This window comes from Aricia agestis, chromosome Z (genome assembly GCF_905147365.1).
Source record: "Aricia agestis chromosome Z, ilAriAges1.1, whole genome shotgun sequence".
Lineage (NCBI taxonomy): Eukaryota > Metazoa > Arthropoda > Insecta > Lepidoptera > Lycaenidae > Aricia > Aricia agestis.
This window is the reverse complement of record NC_056428.1, coordinates 33901297-33920948: the sequence shown is the minus strand read 5'-3', so window position 1 is coordinate 33920948 and position 19652 is coordinate 33901297. Positions and strand designations below refer to the sequence as shown.

The following is a 19652-nucleotide window of genomic DNA, read 5'->3' as shown; positions in this document are numbered from 1 at the left end:
ATAAAAATTCAAAGGTGAACTCATTGACATAGTGATCTATCAACGCACAGTCCAAACCACTGGACGGACGAAGAGTATGTGGAACCCACGTGGTTACACAGCACTCAGGAAACTTTTGACGTCACAGAATAACACCGCCGCTATGCAGTAGTGCCAAGTAATGCCTTAGAAAAATTGTAGCGATAAATGTTGACCTATTTAAAGCAGCAATTATAATGAGCCGAAGTCTCTATTTATTAATAATTATGTTATGTAATTTATATATAAATTATCATTGTGTTTATAACTTTATGTGTAAACGTCTTGTAATTGTGACTATTATGTTTCTACTCATCGTAAGTTTATGTTCCAGTATTCTAAGCAACGCAACAAAACTTTGGATGTATTTGATAGCAAATACAACAAATGTAAATGCGCTAAACTAAATTCATTTGATTAATTATGTATAAACTGTAATTCTATTATTCTATTTTTCTACTGATGTTATGTATAAGTACTACGTTTAGTGATATTGCGAAATTCCTTCATACTTTTGATTTCCTGTAAAATGTACAATGTATCGTAACTTATAATATATATAATTTAGTGTATTATAACGGCATTAATAAGGCAACATGAAAATATGTAAAAGGCACTACTCAAACTTGTAAATGGATACCACTTTTGTATAACATTGTAATTCTGTAATAATTATAATGCGATCAAACTGACGTCGAATCGGATACACGTGGCTGACGCTGTGTCAATCTTGTAATATTGATCATAAGTAAGAGTTGAGAGTTGAATGTAGTAAAAGTATAACAATATAATAGAATAATGTAATAGGGAACGATCATTGTCATGCTAGATAGAAATGTGGGCACAAAAGAGGATATAAAATATATACGAAAATGATGAAAAGATGTAAAAATAAATTGTATTCAAAAAATAACCATAAGAAAATGTAATCAGGAAAAACCAAGAAGCAATTGTCCTGTATTATGTACGGGGGAAATTAGAAAAAAAAAAAAAAACAAAAAAAAAACCACTGGACGGATCGGGCTGAAATTTGGCATGCAGGTAGATGTTATAACGTAAGCATCCGCTAAGAAAGGATTTTGATAAATTCCAACCCCAAGGGGTTCAAATAGGGGATGAAAGTTTGTATATAATAATACTTTTTAAAGCGAGCGAAGCCACGGGCAAAAGCTCGTAATATAATATGTCCTTTTAGGAACTCAAAGTATTCCCAATTGAAAATCCATTAACATTGGTTCTAAACTTTAAGCATTGTCTTAAAGATTAACTTTCGAGCTTCTAGTCTATTAAAAGCAAACTAAACCTAATAGGGTAAACTATTCATTTAAATTTGTTAAGCGCGGAAGCATACGTAAAGTTTTTAAGTGGATCGGAAAAGCCCAGCCAAGCATTTTACATGTTATTGCCGGCTCTAAGCAAATGAGTATGTTATAGCTACAGCCTATTTCATTTTCTATTTCCATAAAAACTTAAACCGCTGATGCAACTAACCAAATGAGCATTTAAAACATAGACATGGGCTCGTATAAAAGCTCGTATTATAGTATAATACGAGTTCACTATTAAAGTGTTTTAATAAATTTCAAGGATTTACCTCGACTGCTCATAGATCCCATCATCAGATACCACTTTCGTAATTGTTATACAAAATTTAGATTATATCCTATACAACAACACAAGAATTTAAAAAATCGGTCCACAAACAGCGAAAATTCGCGCAGATTTCAAAATTCTCCGATGTAATGTGTGCGTTAACGCTATGGAGTTAAGGTTGGAATTGCTATTAATGAAATATTCAGTTTTGGTACTTCGCTTCGATGCGCTTCGACTCTGTGCATTTACGCTCTCTGTAAATTGACCCTAAACTAGCGGTATGACCGCTTCACTGTGAGATCACAAGCAATAATTGTATATAACGATTTATTTAAATAGCGGTGCGGTCGCTCAGTATTAACATGGTTTTGATGAGCAATTATATTTTCTAAAACGCCAAATGATTTGGATATAGATTTTTGTGAGCAGTTCATTATTTTACAATCATGACGTATCAGAGGCGTAGCTAAGCTAACTGACTCGTTGAAGGTACGGGGCCTACGACAACTCAACGTTCTTTCACGTGTATAACTCGAGGGGATTCTGAAACAAATACACTAATATTAGGTTTATGTTGCGTATAATATTGAAATATGATTATAATATCATTGCGTTTTGTTGCCTGGAAGGTAAGTTTTTTTAATTAGTATAATATTTTATTTGAATTATGATGTAGAGCAGGGTTTCTCAAACTTTCGGCTCCACGAACCCCCGTTAAAACTGGTGACAGCGAACCCCTTACTAACTAATGAAATTCCCCCCTCCCCCAATTTACTTTTGAAGAAAATAAGGTCTTTATTTGAATAAAAGGTAACACATAAATTTCCAAAAGAAATGTCTTTCTAAATTAATGGGATGGGTTTGCTTGTTTCTTGTCGCAAATGGAATCAATGCTAGAAGTAGATTTGGGCCTTTAACATTTATTTGTAGTTAATTCGAGTAAAAACTTAATTTAAGTCGCTTTCTGTATACTCTATAATATATATATATATATATAATAAAACCCACTCTCCCATATAAGCATGTTATAGCAAGAGTAAACGGAAACTCACCACTCTGCGCACAAAATACTCTGAGTACAAAATACTCTGTCTAGCTGCCCAAAAATCTGTCAAAGACATCCTTCTGAAATCAGCTTGAAGAGTTTCATCTACGAAAATTTATAATAAATACTCCTGTTGCTTGATAGTTGATACTCAAACTAGAAATTATGCTCTCGTTAGTGACGGAAAATGAGTAACGAATCCAGCCATCTTTTCCAGCCAGTTATCAAGCCACTATTATGTAAATCTTGTCGCGAACCCCCTGCCGTCGAATGGCGACCCCCTAGGGGTTCGCGTACCCCAAAGCCTGATGTAAAGCATGAGCTGTAGACCCCCGTTAAATCCGACAAACGATTTACATGGCCGTGTTGGAATATCGAGTTTGTCGGATTAAGGACTACTGTCTAAATTTTTACATATTATAACACATTAAAATCAAAAGATAAGGTTTTATCTGAACTACAAACCATTTTCATAAAACTAGAAACAACGCTTATCAGCGAGCTGAAACCACAACCATAACCGTTTCTTGCATTGTAACAAAAAACGTATGCAGTTCCCTTACCTACGATGTTACCTCTTCGCGCCCAAACCACTGAACCGATTTTGCTGAAATTTGGTATGGAGATACTTTGAGTCCCGGGAAAGGACATAATCAGATAAATATTCAGTTCCAGCATGAGGATTTAATTTTGCACGCAGTTGCGGGTGTCACGTAGTTTTAAATAAAAAGTATAATATATTATGTAACAAAATATTATGTACTTATTCCTTGTCCAGCTAATATTATGATTGAGGTGTAACTTGGTGACTTATCTCGACAGGAGCTATAATTGTGCACTGATACCTGAAGTTAGGTTTCCTTAGCCCACACTCCAATATTAACTTACAAGAAATGTTGTGTTAAATAATAAATAACTAGCTAGTTAACCGAGCTTTGCTCGGTATTCGATAAAACCCGAATAAAATGACATTTTCTAAAAATGATTCCTACCTAGATCGATTTTTCGCCCCCGAAACCCCCTGTATACTAAATTTCATGAAAATCGTTGGAGCCGATACCGAGATTCCAATTATATATATATATATACAAGAATTGCTCGTTTAAAGATATAAGATAAGATAATGTAGTAGGTTATAGCCTAAAGGCTTTAAATATGGCCATAATTTGGCGCAGGTAGTTTAGCCCCTGGCTTTCATTTAAAAATAAAATAAATTGCTATGATATAATATTATAGGTCTACAGGATATGATGGCAAACAGTGAGAAATTGAATTGACTCTAGCAATACCGGAGTAATTGGAATAAAATATTTTGATCCTTTTTTTCCTTATAGCGGCTTTTTCTGTGTGTGAAACATGCAAATATAAAATTTTATCTAATGATCAAGGATATTTTTTGAAAATGTTCTGTCAAAATTTGCTATCAGATTCTTGTAGACCTATTATACTTAAAATAACGATAAGTACACAAAAGTTTACATAAATTATGACATTTTGTTCAAAGTTTTTTTTTTGCCGTTTGAAGTTTACCTTCTTTCCTTATTTACCTTCTTTGATGTGTTTTAATAGGTTTTGGGTCACAGATATTCAATTTCAAGTTGGCCGACTATCGTATTTAAATTATTTTATTTACTACACTTACGTAATACCGCAATTTAATTGTACAACTTTTAAATTGTAGGTAATCGGAAAGGAATCGATTTTAGTTGCAAAAATGTGCGAGTTCTCATAAGTCGCTATAGCTATAATTGGTATACATACTGTGCGACTTAGTTGACCAACTTAAAATTGTAAGTCTGCGGTGGCTCTTAAAGTTCTTTGGTTTTTAATAACGTAGACAAAAATATTATTTTTGATAATGAAATTAAAATAAAATAATTTTTCTGACGCTCTGCAGAATTCGACCCCATTTCGAGTTGCCAAATTTTTTTCAATGTCGGTTATCTAACTGAGTAGTTAATATCTACTAACTACTTTACTACGGTGGCCTGATCCAAAATAGAACTTGGCAATCATTTCGACCTAGTAAAAGCTTGTTAAAAGTAATAATTTTCATCATTGGTATTTGTCTAGGTTTGATTGGCTCGGAGACACTACATTTGATTAGCTACTAAAATAAAACACATCCAAAGTTTGTAATAATATGCAATAAAATCGAAAGAACTAGGAGTATGTAATAAAATCAAAAGAAAAAAAAATCGCGTAGCTGAGCAAACAGAGGGGAAACAACCTTGGAGGCAGCTGGGGGCATGGAAAAGGCAACATATTGTGTCTAATGACCGTTGCACTGCAAACAAATGCGGTAAAGACGCTTCCACGTGCACGTTACTTTTTATTGAATTGAATTTTCTTCTCTTCGCTTTGACTATTGACTGGATTAAACTGTTGACATAAATTAAAGCTACTGTATGCTTGAAATGTTTACATTGATTCAACGCTGATCCAGACTTACTGCATTAATGGCCGCGCTTAAAAAACCCTAAACTCAAGTTTAATGGTCACACTCTAACTCTTACTTTAATTATTACTTAACTTTAAGGTCTTTTATGATTTTTTTAAGTGAGTCGCAAAATTTCGGTCTCGTAAATTATTTTTCAAAACAATACGCTGTTTTGAATGGAGTAGAAATTTTCTATGAAACTGAATGCAGCAGAATTTCAGCTAGTCGAAATTTTCCACTCACGACTCAAAAAATTACGCTCGTTTGGCTTCACCCCAACTCCATTTTCTGCCAAACTCTTCATTAATTCTCTGATCATTAAAATATATAGAAAATCACCTTGTCAATGTTAGGTTACAATTCTACCTTCACTGGAGTGCACACGTTGATTTTAATTCTGAGAACTTATGACAGCGTATATTACAGGTGAAGAAAGCGAAACAGAAGGTAATAATGTATCATCAGACACATCTCCTGTGCGGCAGAAGAGATCGGGGATACTCAAAGGTGGCAGGCTATGGAAGTCTCTGGACCACGACAAGGACAATGACCAGGTGAGGTTACTACCTGTGAGGTACTATTTTTTTCTAAAAGCCTATGATGTCCCCCACCTGAGCAAATGTCTCCCCCAAGTTTTCCATTCACCTCGCAACGCCACCGGTAGGTCAAATTGGCTTTTAAGTGTCAAGCTCATTACGCCATCTTTTTGATGTCGATAATTTTTTTTTATTAAATAAGGGGGCAAACGAGCAAACGGGTCACCTGATAGTAAGCAACTACCGTCGCCCATGGACACTCGCAATATCAGAAGAGCTGCAGGTGCGTTGCCGCTTTTTTAAGTGGGAATACGCTCTTTTCTTGAAAGTTTGCAGGTCGTATAGGTCCAGAAATACTGCTGGTGACAGTTCGTTCCAGAGTTTTACAGTGCGTGACAGAAAGTGTGGATTTTATTTTATTCATATTTTAAAGTATATTCCAATATCTGCACTAGATAAAACGCGTACATGGTGGCAGCTATTATTTTGCGAAGATAAAAAAGTACCTGCACGTTATCATGAAAAATGTATTTCCTGCCGTTCGTTGTATACGAGCCAGTCCGCACGGCGCGTTGCGTCAGCGTTGCGTTGACGCAGCGTAGCCGTTGCGTTGTTTAACATACAAATAACCAAGGTGTTCACTGTACACACGGCGCGCTGCGTCGTCGCAACGCACACATCAGGGACAGCAGCCCCCAAGACGAAGTAATAAGTGTGGCCGCCTATGCGTCAAACGACAGCGCTGCGTCGACGCAACGCGCCATGTGGACTGGCTCTAAGGGTCAATTCAGACCACAATGCGACAGATGCATTTGACAGATTTTTTTTTAATTAAATAAAAGGGGCAAACGAGCAAACGGGTCACCTGATGGAAAGCAACTTCCGTTGCCGGCCTTTTAAGAGGGAACAGGGTAATAGAGGAGGGTAAGGAAGGAAAGGGAAGGAAATAGGGGAGAGTAGAGAAGGGAAGGGAATAGGGGAGGGTAGGGAAGGAAATAGGGTAGGGGATTGGGCCTCCGGTAAACTCACTTACTCGGCGAAAAGCACAAGCGCTGTTTCACGCCGGTTTTCTGTGAGAACGTGGTATTTCTCCGGTCGAGCCGGCCCATTCGTGCCGAAGCATGGCTCTCCCACGTATGAAAATTTGGACCGATTTGGAAGACTTCTCCCGCAATTGAAATCTGTCAATTCAGTACAAATTTAGCTAAATGCATCTACGCGTCAAGTTGCGGTCTGAATTGACCCTAAAAGTTCCAACACGCCCGTTTGCATTGTTTAAGTAATGTTGTCAACTTATTTCCCCATTTCTATTTCCTTCAATACCATTTGAGTTCAATTTTAACTTTATCGAGCGGATAAAGACAGATTAAGTCAATAACAAAAGCAAATCTATACGTGGGAGAGCCATGCTTCGGCACGACTGGGCGGCTATCAAATTTATTGATTTGCAAAATTCTTTCAGTAAAGAATTTTTCAAATCGGACCATTAGTTCCTGAGATTAGCGCGTTTAAGTTAGCCCTTTCAAATAATTTTGCCCGTTTCTTCCACGTTTTCCTCTATTTCTTCGCTTCTATTAGTCTTAGCGTGATAAAAATGGCCTATAACCTTCCTCGATATAGGCCTGTATTTCAGGACACCAGGCCTCTATCCCAGTTTGAGAAGCTCTACAAAAGAATGATTAATGATTATGTTTATAAGGAGATATTCCCATAGCTGGGCATTAACTCGTTAATCCGTTAATCGTCAATTAACGAAGTTAACATTTTGATTAACGGATTAACGTTTAAGTTAACTTTTAAAAAATATGTTAACGGACTCGTTAACTTCCGTTAATATGCAGAAGTCCGTTAATCGTTAATCCAATGCCTACTATTTTCTGCACGGCACCGCGGCGCGGCGCGATAACAGGTTCAGTTGTTGAGACAGTATGAAACGACAAGTGCCGGGCGGGCAGCACGGCAGCAGCGAGTGAAACAAAAACAATACTAGATACATTTTCAGGCGCGTGCGAGTGAGAAGTGATTTGTTTCGTTTTATCATTTCATTACTCAGCGCCGGTGCTTATAGAGAGAGTGATTTGTTTATTGTTACTATAAATCATTTACATGTTGATAAAGAAGAGTGCACCTTAAACCAACAGGTTTTGTATGTGCACTAACGCAATGAAATAAGTTACAACAAGGCCATATTACTTATTAACGGATTAACTATTAACGTTAACTTTGCGTTAATTCGTCCGAAATGTAACGCTTTAACGTTTAACGAAGCTCACTTTTTTTTAACGGATTAACAATTAACGAAGTTAACTATTTGATTAACGGTGCCCAGCTATGGATATTCCACTGATGATGATAATATAATATAACCACTGACAACAACTTATAGAAAAAAATGTATAATATTAAATTCCTTATCTCAAAAACTACTATAAAGATTTTGATGAAATTTGCAGTATCTCTTATGTTGAATAATACCTAGTAAAACAAAAAAAAAATTACATAAATCGGACTTGTAATTCCGGAGATGTGCCAACACAATAAAAATCATACATATTTACATGCAGTTTTGAAGAAAAATCATACAATTTTGAAAGACACATTAATTGTTTAGACGCTAATATAGACCTGACGTAATATACGAAAACTGGGCAGTTCTGGAAATATTACATATATACGGGTCGATTTTTTTTTAAGTCGGCTAAACGTAGTTCTCATACCCTGCACAATTATTCAAGCACTCCTCCTATTTTAATCTATCACTAAGTTGAATGCAAAAAACCAAATCGAAAGTTTTGAGCTCTAAATTTTTCGTGCAAGAGTGCTCTTTGTGTAAAAAAGCGTTGTAAACGAAAGAATCGTATTCACTATCAATAGAGTTTGGGTTTGATGTAGAGATGAGAAACTTCGTTAACAGCGTGTACGTGTTTTGTATGCGTTGTAGTCGAAACAACGGTTCGCGTTTGAAAACATGATCGGTGTAAACAATGCTCGTTTTCACTTTTTCACTACGCTTTTCTAAATTTTCTAAGCTCGCGGTTTAGGCTCTAGTTATATGCGTCTGCACAACAGAACGGTTTGGCAACCCCACAACGAAATCGCAAGCAATCGTATATAATAAATAATATCATTGCACACAATTTCAAGTAATCTCGCCGTGCATCGGCCGGCCGCTCGATAGCGCGGAAGCACATACATCGAGTACTAGAAATATTCTAAATGCTAGTTATTGAAGGGTTAGATAATTTTAATTCATGAATAACCTATTTTACTAAGATAGACTTTAACTTACAAATTATAATTCAAGAAAGATAAATATAACATGATGCCCAAGTTCGTAGTGCTCAAGTTTTGAAATTGCGGGTTTTTGATTCGTACAAGTTTAAAACTTAAACTTAATTATTACAGTTTTTAGTCTTCATCCAACTATGGCGAAGTCAAAAGAAGCCTTATGATTATATTTATGGTATGTAGTGCCAAATGAAGGCCTCTGCCGAGCCAGTCTACACAGCGCGTTGCGTCGACACAGCGCTGTCGTTGCGTTTTTTAATACAAATTACAAATAACCAAAGTGTTCACACGGCGCGCTGCGTCGTTGCTGACGTTAGCTCGTAACCTGCACATAATTATTATGCCGGACAGCAGCCCCCGAGACGAAGTGGGAGGGGATGTTGACGTTAAGACTGCTTCGTAATAACGTTGCGATGACGCAGCGCCTGTGTGGCCGGCTATGCGTCAAACGGCAGCGCTGAGTTGACGCAACGCCCGTGTGGACAGGCTCTAATTACTAAGGTGTAAAAAGAGAATAGCAGTGTAAGCTTCTATAATCTGTGAGTGTTACAATCTTTAACTTAGATTGTTAATTATCACTTCTTTTCAGAATGACGACCAACGATCAACGACAACCAGCGACGACGACGTATCCCTCACTACGACAAGAACCGTACGTTTTGCCGAGAAGCAAAAAGAAGTAGAAGAAGAACCCATAGAACAAAATGATTCAGACACCTACGAATCGGACACAGAATCAGTCACGGAATCACAGAAAGAAGAAGATAGTACAATAACCTCACATAGGTAAGGTTTTCTTCTTGAGTAGCAGTTTTTTTAGGGTTACATAATATTATAATTTAGCAAATTATGACGCTGTGTAGGTCCGATTTTCATTTATCAAATTCGGACAATCAGGCAGTGGGGTATTTACTATAAGTCGGCCGTAACCCCATTACACCAAGTAATGGGGTTACGGCCGACTTTGAGGGGCGGCGAAGTCATCGTAAATACGCCACTGCAATAATTGAAATCCCGCATTGCCCTAAACGGACTTAAAAATAATCTACGAATTCAGACATGGAGCACAGAGAAATTAAAAATACAGAAATATAATTTCCACGCCAATTTCGATGACGGTAGTTATGGTTTCATAGAAATCGGGATAGAGCCAGTCCACACGGCGCGTTGCGTCAGCATTGTGTCGACGTAGCGCTGCCGTTTGACGCATAGTCATAGCCGGCCACTGTATGGGTGCTGCGTCATCGCAGCGTTATTACGAAACAGCACCCCTCCCGCTTCGTCTCGGGGGCTGCTGTCCGTAATGTGTGCGTTGCGATGACGCAGCGCACCGTATGAACACCTTGGTTTTTTGTATGTAAAACGGCAGTGAACGGCAGTGAAACGCGCCGTGTGGCTGGCTCTTAGCAGATTGATCTATATTCTATACTATACTTGGGTATACTTAAACTTCGGTCAGTCAGTGATTGATCTATCTCTAGTCATGAAATGTGTGCACAAAAGCACCATTTCTCTCTTTGCTCTCATAATAAAGTGGGATGGATGTCCGACACGATTGGCGACAGATTAGGCGCAGGTCCGACTTTTGACACATCCATCCATCGCATGGATCATTTTAGACACATTTAAGAAAATCCGGTGATTTTAAAAGCCTACATTGTTCTAACCAAACAATATTTTTTCAACGCGAGAACAGCACTCACCTCAAGAATCAAGAAAGATGATTCTTGATGAATCACGCTAACAACTGAATCACGGGACCGAAAAAAGACAACATCGAACTATATATAATGTAACCTATCAAAACCAATGACAAACCATCTTATAACCCGACGGAACTGATATATCCATCCACATCATGCATCATGTTGGACAAGAATGTCTTAAGGCTTAATATAAATCTGTGTAAATTTTTCTGTACAGACTAGAATTTTCTAGGCCAATATAATGTTATTTAAGATATTATAATTTAAGAGGATTCCACACCGCCCTTTTTTCCATACAAACGTTGTCCCCTGTTTCCTCCCTGGATAATGCTAGTAGAGTTATAATTTTTTTCCTGAATATCCACGGCCACTAATACAATGTTCCTATGTTTTCTTTTTTTTCATAATTTAATTATTAAATAAGATATGAACGTTCAAAAACCCAAAAAAATGGCCAGATTTTCCACTGTGTTCAAACGTCCAGAAAACAGATTTGGCTAGACTATACAAAAAAAGCAAAACATAGGAACACAGCTCAAGCCTTTTTTTAATCTTTAATGAAAAAAGTACTTAAATCGGTTAAGTTTTGGAGAAGGAATCAGGGGACAACGAATCGTTGATTTTCTGGATTTTCTGCAGTTGTCTCTATCGCGTTCTGCGGTATAGGCTTGAGGTAAGGGAGACAGCTATAGATATTACACGTACTTTTTTTTCATTTCTCTAGCCCCTGTTGTATCCTCTTAATAATTCGTATACCTTTTTCGATATTAACAGAACAAGCCCAGATCCCTTTGTCAGTCTGTCACTACTCACTTTCTATACTTTTCCGTACAAAGAAACCTTAAACCGTACTAAGTAGCCATGCTAAGTGTACATATAAAGGCTTTCAAAGACCATGAGAGAACAACTAGTTATGTAATTTAATAAACATAAATTCTGGGAAGTAAGTACAATAAAATGGACCACAACTTCAACAAAACAACCAAAAAGGCCATTTACGAATTATTCCAACGATGAAATAAAACTGAAAAGCGTTTACAAAACGTTCATTTCACCGTGAAATTTCAGGACTTCACATTCTCTTAACTGATGCTCACCACATTAAAACAGCTGCATAACTTTGTTTTATTAACTTTATTATTTGACGTCAAATTTAATTTATGATTTGTGGAAAATAATATTATATTTGTTTTCGCTCAAATTTTAAGTTTATTAAAGAACCTTGCGAGAGTTGCGTTTTAAATCCGTTGAATGATTTTTAGATTAACGTGACATTTAAACCGGGTTAAATGTCACGTTGTTTACTGCTTCATATTATATCCAGGATCATACAATACGACCTACGAGTAATAAAAACTAAATACGACAATATTAAAATCAGATCTTAAAAGCACGGCTGCCCCAAAAAGGTTACTTCTACGGTAGAATGGTCAAAAAAATGACTAAACTAAATCTGTCAGTTTGTTCCTATAGTCTGTCAGTATGCACTTTTTTAAAAGCTTTTATTATTATTAAAAGCTTTTATTTAACTTGCTCTGTATGTATGTAAGTATGTATGTTACGGTGGAATTTTAGAACTCAATTTTAAGGTACATATATTTAACAGATTGAGCTGAAATTTTGCATACGCGTTTAGTTTGGATGACCATGCACGATATAATATGTGACATCACTCTAAATCCAATATGGCCGACCATCCAAGATGGCGAAATAATTATTTTCTATGCAGTCCTACAATAATTATGCATATTAAATGAAAGAGCTTTTTGAGAGTAACTCGAAAACTGAATGTAATTTCGGGTCTGTCGCTGGTTCACACCACAGTTTTTCGAACCGCGGTTCGAAACAGCAAAGGATTGTTGTTTAATTACCCGATTCATACCGCGGTTCGAAACAGAGAAGAATGTTTTTGAATTAGTGGATTCGAACCGGAGTGTAGATAGTTCTATTATTACATATTCCTTTAAGTACAGTTAAGCTCAACATAATAATTAAGAAATCAAAAATATAACTAGAGTAAAAATATGCGAGATGGGCGCAAAAAATTACCGACTTAAAAGAATAGGTAACATCATAAAAGAGTTAATATTAGCGGGTGAAATAAAAATCGGTCACTGCCTGGAAAAATTAAGGGTATAAAAATTAACTTTTTTTTTATAATATAAGGGGGCAAACGAGCAAACGGGCCACCTGATGGAAAGCAACTTCCGTCGCCCATGGACACTGCAGCATCAGAAGAGCTGCAGGTGCGTTGCCGGCCTTTTAAGAGGGAATAGGGTAATAGGGGAGGGTAGGGATGGGAATAGGGTAGGGGATTGGGCCTCCGGTAAACTCACTCACTCCGGTAAACTCACACTTACGGCGTAAAACAGCGCAAGCGCTGTTTTACGCCGGTTTTCTGTGAGAACGTGGTATTTCTCCGGTCGAGCCGGCCCATTCGTGCCGGAGCATGGCTCTCCCACGTATAAAATAATTAATTTATACGTAACTTTATAATAATAATAATTTTACTCCTTTTGATTGTTTTACTACTATGTTTTTTTCGACGACCTCTGTGGCTCAGTGGTGAGCGCGTTGGTAGCTCAAGCCGGGGGTCGCGGGTTTGAATCCCGCCGACGGAACAAAAAGTTTTCAATGTTCCTGGGTCTGGATGTTTATTAAATATCTGTATGATATAATAAAAATCTTAAATATATGTATAGTATAAAAGTATTAAATATATTTCCGTTGCCTGGTACCTTAGTCCCCAAGTCCTTTAGGTACTTAGCACGGGGCCAGACTGACGTGGTGTGAAACATCCATATATATTATTATTATTTTATTGTTTTTGATTATTTTCATTTTTCGACTAAGATTTTATATACTTACAGTTATGTAATTTTATTTTTTTTATTTACATTAAATATTATTCTTGTTAATTTGTTAATTTTTTTACTGTGATTTTATACAATTATATAGTTTTAATTATTTTTATAAAGATTATTTTCTTTTTGAATATTTAAAATTTACGACTGTGATTTTATGCAATTAAACCTTATTATTATTAGGTTTCTGTTAAGCACTCCTTGCTCACGGGCAATTAAATCCCGGACCTTTGGAAGGCATGCCGGGGCCGAAGCCAACACGTAGAGGCCCCGTAACACAGTTTTAATCTAAATGTAATGTGACACTAGCCGGCACTTATTATTATTATAATTAAAGTTTCCCATTTTTTATGATTTTGAAAGAAATGTAATTTCTATATTAAAAATGTGTTTTTATTCCTTTTATTTTTGAAACCACTTTTCTATACGTCTGTACAAATAAATAAATAAGACTAAACAAAGGTTGTTACAATAATTATTGGCTTAAATTCGTGGTCCGAATCCACCCATAGCAAAAAATAATTATTTAATGGTTTCACACCACTCCACCACCGCGGTATGAATCGGGAATACAAAATATTTCAAAAACGGTTCTTCGCTGTTTCGAACCGCGGTTCGAAATTCTGTGGTGCGAACCAGCGAAAGACCCGTAATTTCATTCTACAATATACATCCAACATGGTGGCTCATCCAAGATAGGGGAATAGTTATTTTTAATGCACTTCTGCAGTATGGGTATCAAATGAAATGGCTCATTGAAAGTAACTCGAAAACGAATGTAACGTCATTCTACATCCAATATGGCGGCTTATCCAAGATACGGCAATAGTTATTTTTAATGCACTTCTGCATTATATAGGTACTAAATGAAAGGACTTACTGAGACAAACTCGGAAACGAATGTAATGGCATTCTATATCCAATAATATGGCAGCTTATGCCAAGATAGGGAAATAGTTATTTTAAAGCACTTCTGCAATATGGGTTTCAAATAAAAGGGCTCATTGAGAGTAAATTGAAAAATAATATTCAAGTCGTGTCGTGTCGTGTCATTTCATGTCATGTCGCGCGACAAGCTTTTATTATCATACAAATTGTATAATATATATTGAGGATTATAACTTAATAGTTAAAAAATTTAAGGAGAAATGTATTTTCTTTATTTTAGACTATTATGATGAGATGTGGTCTCGTGTGCGCGCGCGCCGGTGTGTGCGTGTGCAACCGTCGTGCGATGGGAAGTGAACCCTTTACGCGGGGGAAACCGTTTTAAGCTTTTTTCAAAAAGTTTTTTGTTTATAATTTATATTCTTTTCCGTTTTTAACTGTCACACTCATAGTGTAATTAAATGAAGTTTATGACATAAACTCCCATACTTTATCTGTCACACTCTTCATCAAATTGAAGTTTAATCATAATTAAATATATCTGGGTACGGCCTTAACTTTCTGGTTTATTCTGAACATAACGTCACATTTTGGTCAACAGATTGGAAACTCCGCTCATTTTAATGGGTAACGCTGCGAAGACGAACTCTGCGGTACAACAGCTGTTCAACAGCATTCGACCTCCACCACCAGCTATAGAACCACAGTTAATTACTTCAGAGACACTCCGGTAAGTTTAAAGTCACATTTAACGCGATGATATGTGACGCGAGCGCGGGCTTACGAGGATTTCTAACTGAAGTTGAACCAATCAACAAAGTTGTTGATTGGTTTTGATGTTAGGGTCAGCGCACACATATCAACTCGGAAAGAGATCGTCACCGTATCGCCTTTCGCCTCGCCGTCAACCATGCGTCAACCTAACGTATGCACGTAATTATAAAAGCGTATCAGCAGCTCCTGTTATACGTCAACTCGGCTACGGCTAGGCGAAGCCGCGCTTACGGCTCGCCGACAGCTGGCCCCAGATCAGATTGAAACAAAGGAGGGACGTAAGCGCGGGGACGAGGAGCCGTAAGCACGGGGACAGCTAGTTGACCACGCTTGGCATCCCGGTTCGGAGCCTGTTCCGAGGCGAGGCGATTACGTTACGGTTCCGCTTAGTTCGCGTCGCAGTAGGGAGTTTCATACAAACAATATTCTACGGCTCGAGGCGATACGGTGCCGATCCGTTTCCGGATCCGTCGGGCAGCCGCACAACAACAGATCAAAACTGTACTGATTGATACTAATTATTGTAATTACTAATATGTAAGTACTATAAATTTGGACCATAAGACAAATTGGACTCAATGTCGAACAGAGATAAGGCTTATGTCATTGTAAAGGATTTTGTTCCGAGTACATAAATTGTTACTATGGGCGCCACCTTCAACTCCATTGCAAAAAAAAGATATGCACCTAAATAGGTTTTGTAGAAAAAGACAATTGGTAGGTAAAACTGTTATTGCAACATTAATAGTGTAGGAAATGAACCGATTCTTTGTATGCGGACCCGGGAATAATTCCTCAGTCGATGAAACTTCGCTGGGTTATAGAATAGTATGAGCCAAAACTTAATATATTAAAATAAAAAAAAAACACTAAGAAGTCAGTTATTTATACCTAAAATTAGAAATCTGTTTATATATTGAACGGCATTATTTCTCAGTCTAAATTTATTTTACCAAATGAATTATTTATACACATATGTGATACTTTATAAAAATCCAAAACTTTTTTCAAACAGAAGTATTGCTTTTGTATAATAATTCTTTTTTCTGACCTCATTTTCATAGCAAAATTTCTCAGTATAATTTTTTTTCGCATATGACTTACGAATATAATTTGGCGTATCGAGTAAGAAAATCCAAAACAAAAATCAAGCCAATAAAAAAATATTAAAAATTTATAAAAAAAACTTAATAAGCAAAATTTCTCAGCGTTATTTCTTTTCAAAACTATGTTATGTAGTCAAATATACACACAAATCCAAAATATCCAAAAGAACTATCATCCAGAAAACCAAAATTTTAGAAGGGAGGCTAAATTGATTCCGCGTTTACGCAATAATGTATCGTATAAATTCGTACTTTAAAATGTTGGTAAACAATATGCGCCTGCGCTCGTGTGATTTACAACACTATCCATCCCTCTCACACCTCTTGGACTTGGATTTTTACCGACTTCCAAAAAGGAGGAGGTTATACGTTCGGCTGTAGGTATCATTTTTTTTTGTATGTTCAACGATAACTCAGCCGTTTGTGATCCGATTTTAAAAATTATTTTTGTGTTGTATAGGGTTTAACTCGAATTTGGTACCATGTTCACAAAAGTGGTGATCTGATGATGGGATCCTGGAGGAATCGAGGGGACTCCTTGAAATTTGTATGAAAATATATAGTGATTTTAATTTTTTCTGAAGCATTCGAGATAAATGCTACCAAAAAGTAAGATTTCGCACCAGGTTATACCCTGGATCTGAAGGTACCCAACAGAACTCTTGAATCCTTATAGATACAGGTTCGGGGATTTCGGCGTTGTTTAAACAACTGAAAGCATAAGCCAACACATCAATTTATTTGATCATCATCATCAAAATCATAATTAAGCCATGGGTCATCACATTATGACCCAATTATTGATGCTTTTCGTGATATTTTGCATCGAAGCAGATGTTTTTGATAATTATTTCGCTGTTTGTGGACCGATTTTCAAAATTCTTGTGTTGTTGTATAGGGTATAATCTTGATTTTGTATAATAATTACGAAAGTGGTGAGCTGATGATAGGATCTATGAGCAGTGGTTAAAATGTTGTTTCTAGTAATTTAAACATATGTTACGAATAAGAGAAAGTTCATACGAATGTGTCTCTTGGTCCAAAGGCACTGAACAGAACTCCTGAACCTTTAAAGATAAAAGTTTTTAAATTGCAGCATCGCTTAGATAACTGCAAGCATTTACCACAATTTCGCTTACAGTAACATAATGTGAATAGTTAACATTTGTAGTGGTTATTTACGCATAAAGCCTTATCTTGTAGATAACTAAAAAGAGTGAAATTATTATTTAAAAAAAAAATTAAAACCGACATCCAAGGTAAAAACAATAATAATATGAACTAAAAAGTATAAAATAACTCTTACTCTATAATAGTGCCTTTTTCAGAATTCGTCTAAATCTCAACTATTTCTGTACATACCACGGAGCTAAGCTCCGTGGTACATACTACAGTCTTCATTACTTTGAAGTCGGTACCAGTCCCAAAAGCTTCAGATATTCTGACATTGACTGAACTCACAATAAAATTAGCTGGTACCGACTTCAAAGTAATGAAGACTGTAGTATGTACAGAAATAGTTGAGATTTAGACGAATTCTGAAAAAGGCACTATTATAGAGTAAGAGTTATTTAATACTTTATAGTTCATATTATTATTGTTTTTACCTTGGAAGTCGGTTTTAATTTTTTGTTAAAAATAATACTTTACGCTTTCGTGTCGCAATGGTGTAAACGGACCCTTAGTTATATTTTCAATGGCACGAACTGTTCTTTGAATTTAAATCACGTTATTCGTTATTAAAGTCATGAATGGGATTAAATTAGTTTTCATAGTGTAATCAAAGTAATGAGCGTACGACGTCTGGTAGCGTAGTAGTTCTACGGCGTAGAATATACGTTATTTAATCTTTTAGTGGTTTTTTAGTTTTAGTATGCATTCGATAAACGACAGTCTAGCTTATAAATAAAATTTATGGAATTTACAAGAGGTATCGCAAGTGACAAACAAAAAAAATGTTCAGAGCTGATTGAAATTCCACTTTTTTTTCGCTGTAAAAAATATTTCATAGACATTCCTAGTCTCTTAAGAACTGTATTTTTGTGCAGACTGCTGTTAATTGGTGTTCTATTCTGATATATCAAGTATTTAATATACACCAAGTATAATATAGACTTCACTTAAAATAAAATTGTGAAAGTCCCTGCGTAATTTTTGGAATATAAAATCCTTTAAAGCGTGCATATTTTCTAACAGACAACCTCAACCCCTAATGACATTACGATGTAGGTCATATGCGGATATAAAATACGGATATCATATCCGCATATATGTGAATTTATAATATCCGCCATTTGTCACATAATTGGAAAATCAGGACTAGTAGACAACTTGCATTCGATAACTTGAACAAGGAAGTCAGAAATGAAAAGTGTATGGAATTTGACAAAACGCTTCGCTTTATGACTTCTCATGTCAATCTCCATTACAATATTTTAAATTTATAATTTCGCTGTCGAAACCATCGAATGCAATTTGGCTAAAAATTTAGATAAATCTGTCAAAAATACTCACATACTTTGCTTTTTAGATGTCCTAAGCAAGAGGTAAATAAAGAATATAGTTATATCACTTATATGAAACTGAATAAAACCTTTATATTATGCGACTCCTCCGAAATATATTCTAGCTGAGGGCACAAATCGAAATTCACACTTCAGCAATTTTTGGCATCCGAACCGGCAGCAATCCGTGAATTTACGTTTTTATTTTAGAGCGTGGGATGCGGGGGCGAAACCGAAAACAGAAGAGGCGGCCGTGAAGCGAGTGGCAGAGAGGAACGCTTTACGCTGCTCGCTACTACGGAACGAGGCACGGAAAAAACAACAGCCCAAAGTACGTATATTTTGCTTTAATTGTACGGGAATGTGCTGTAGCTTTTAACTGACTTCAAAAAAGGAGGTTATCAACTCGACCCGTATGTATGTAATATTTCCAGAACTGTCCAGTTTTCGCATATGCTAGTCCATATATCGGCGTCTGAAGAAATGTGCCAAATTTCAAAAGTGTATATTTTTATGTTTGTGTTCGCATATATTATTATCTCCGGAACGGGAAGTTCGATTTAAGGCCCAGTAGTCCCTAAAATAAGCAGGTCGATGTCTGTCAGTACGAATATCGACGTAAAGGACATTAAAATAACATTCATATCAGCGTCCTTGTACAGTGGCTGTTACGCGCTCACCGCGTGCCTTGATAATAGAAAATAGGAGTAAAAACCTTTTGTTTTTAGTACTACACAAATCAAATATTATATCAAATCATTTACGTTAGGTTACGACACATATATACTACATTTTTTGTTGTTTCTAGAAAGTGTGTAATTTTGCCATAAAATGATTTAATTATGAAAAACAGAAGAGAGAAAACGTTATAAGAGTCATCTTTGGGATTT

The 19652-nt window shown here is 36.3% G+C and overlaps 1 protein-coding gene across 1 annotated transcript in view; it reads left to right on the top strand.

The window, feature by feature from the left end:
* The first annotated feature begins 5503 nt into the window (after window positions 1-5503).
* Window positions 5504-19652, top strand: part of LOC121738749 — a 41031-nt gene continuing 26882 nt past the window's right edge. The window contains exons 1-4 of the mRNA XM_042130984.1: window positions 5504-5650; window positions 9510-9706; window positions 14980-15108; window positions 18973-19093. Coding sequence (XP_041986918.1) covers window positions 5504-5650; window positions 9510-9706; window positions 14980-15108; window positions 18973-19093 — 594 coding nt within the window. The remainder of the gene's footprint in view (window positions 5651-9509; window positions 9707-14979; window positions 15109-18972; window positions 19094-19652) is intronic.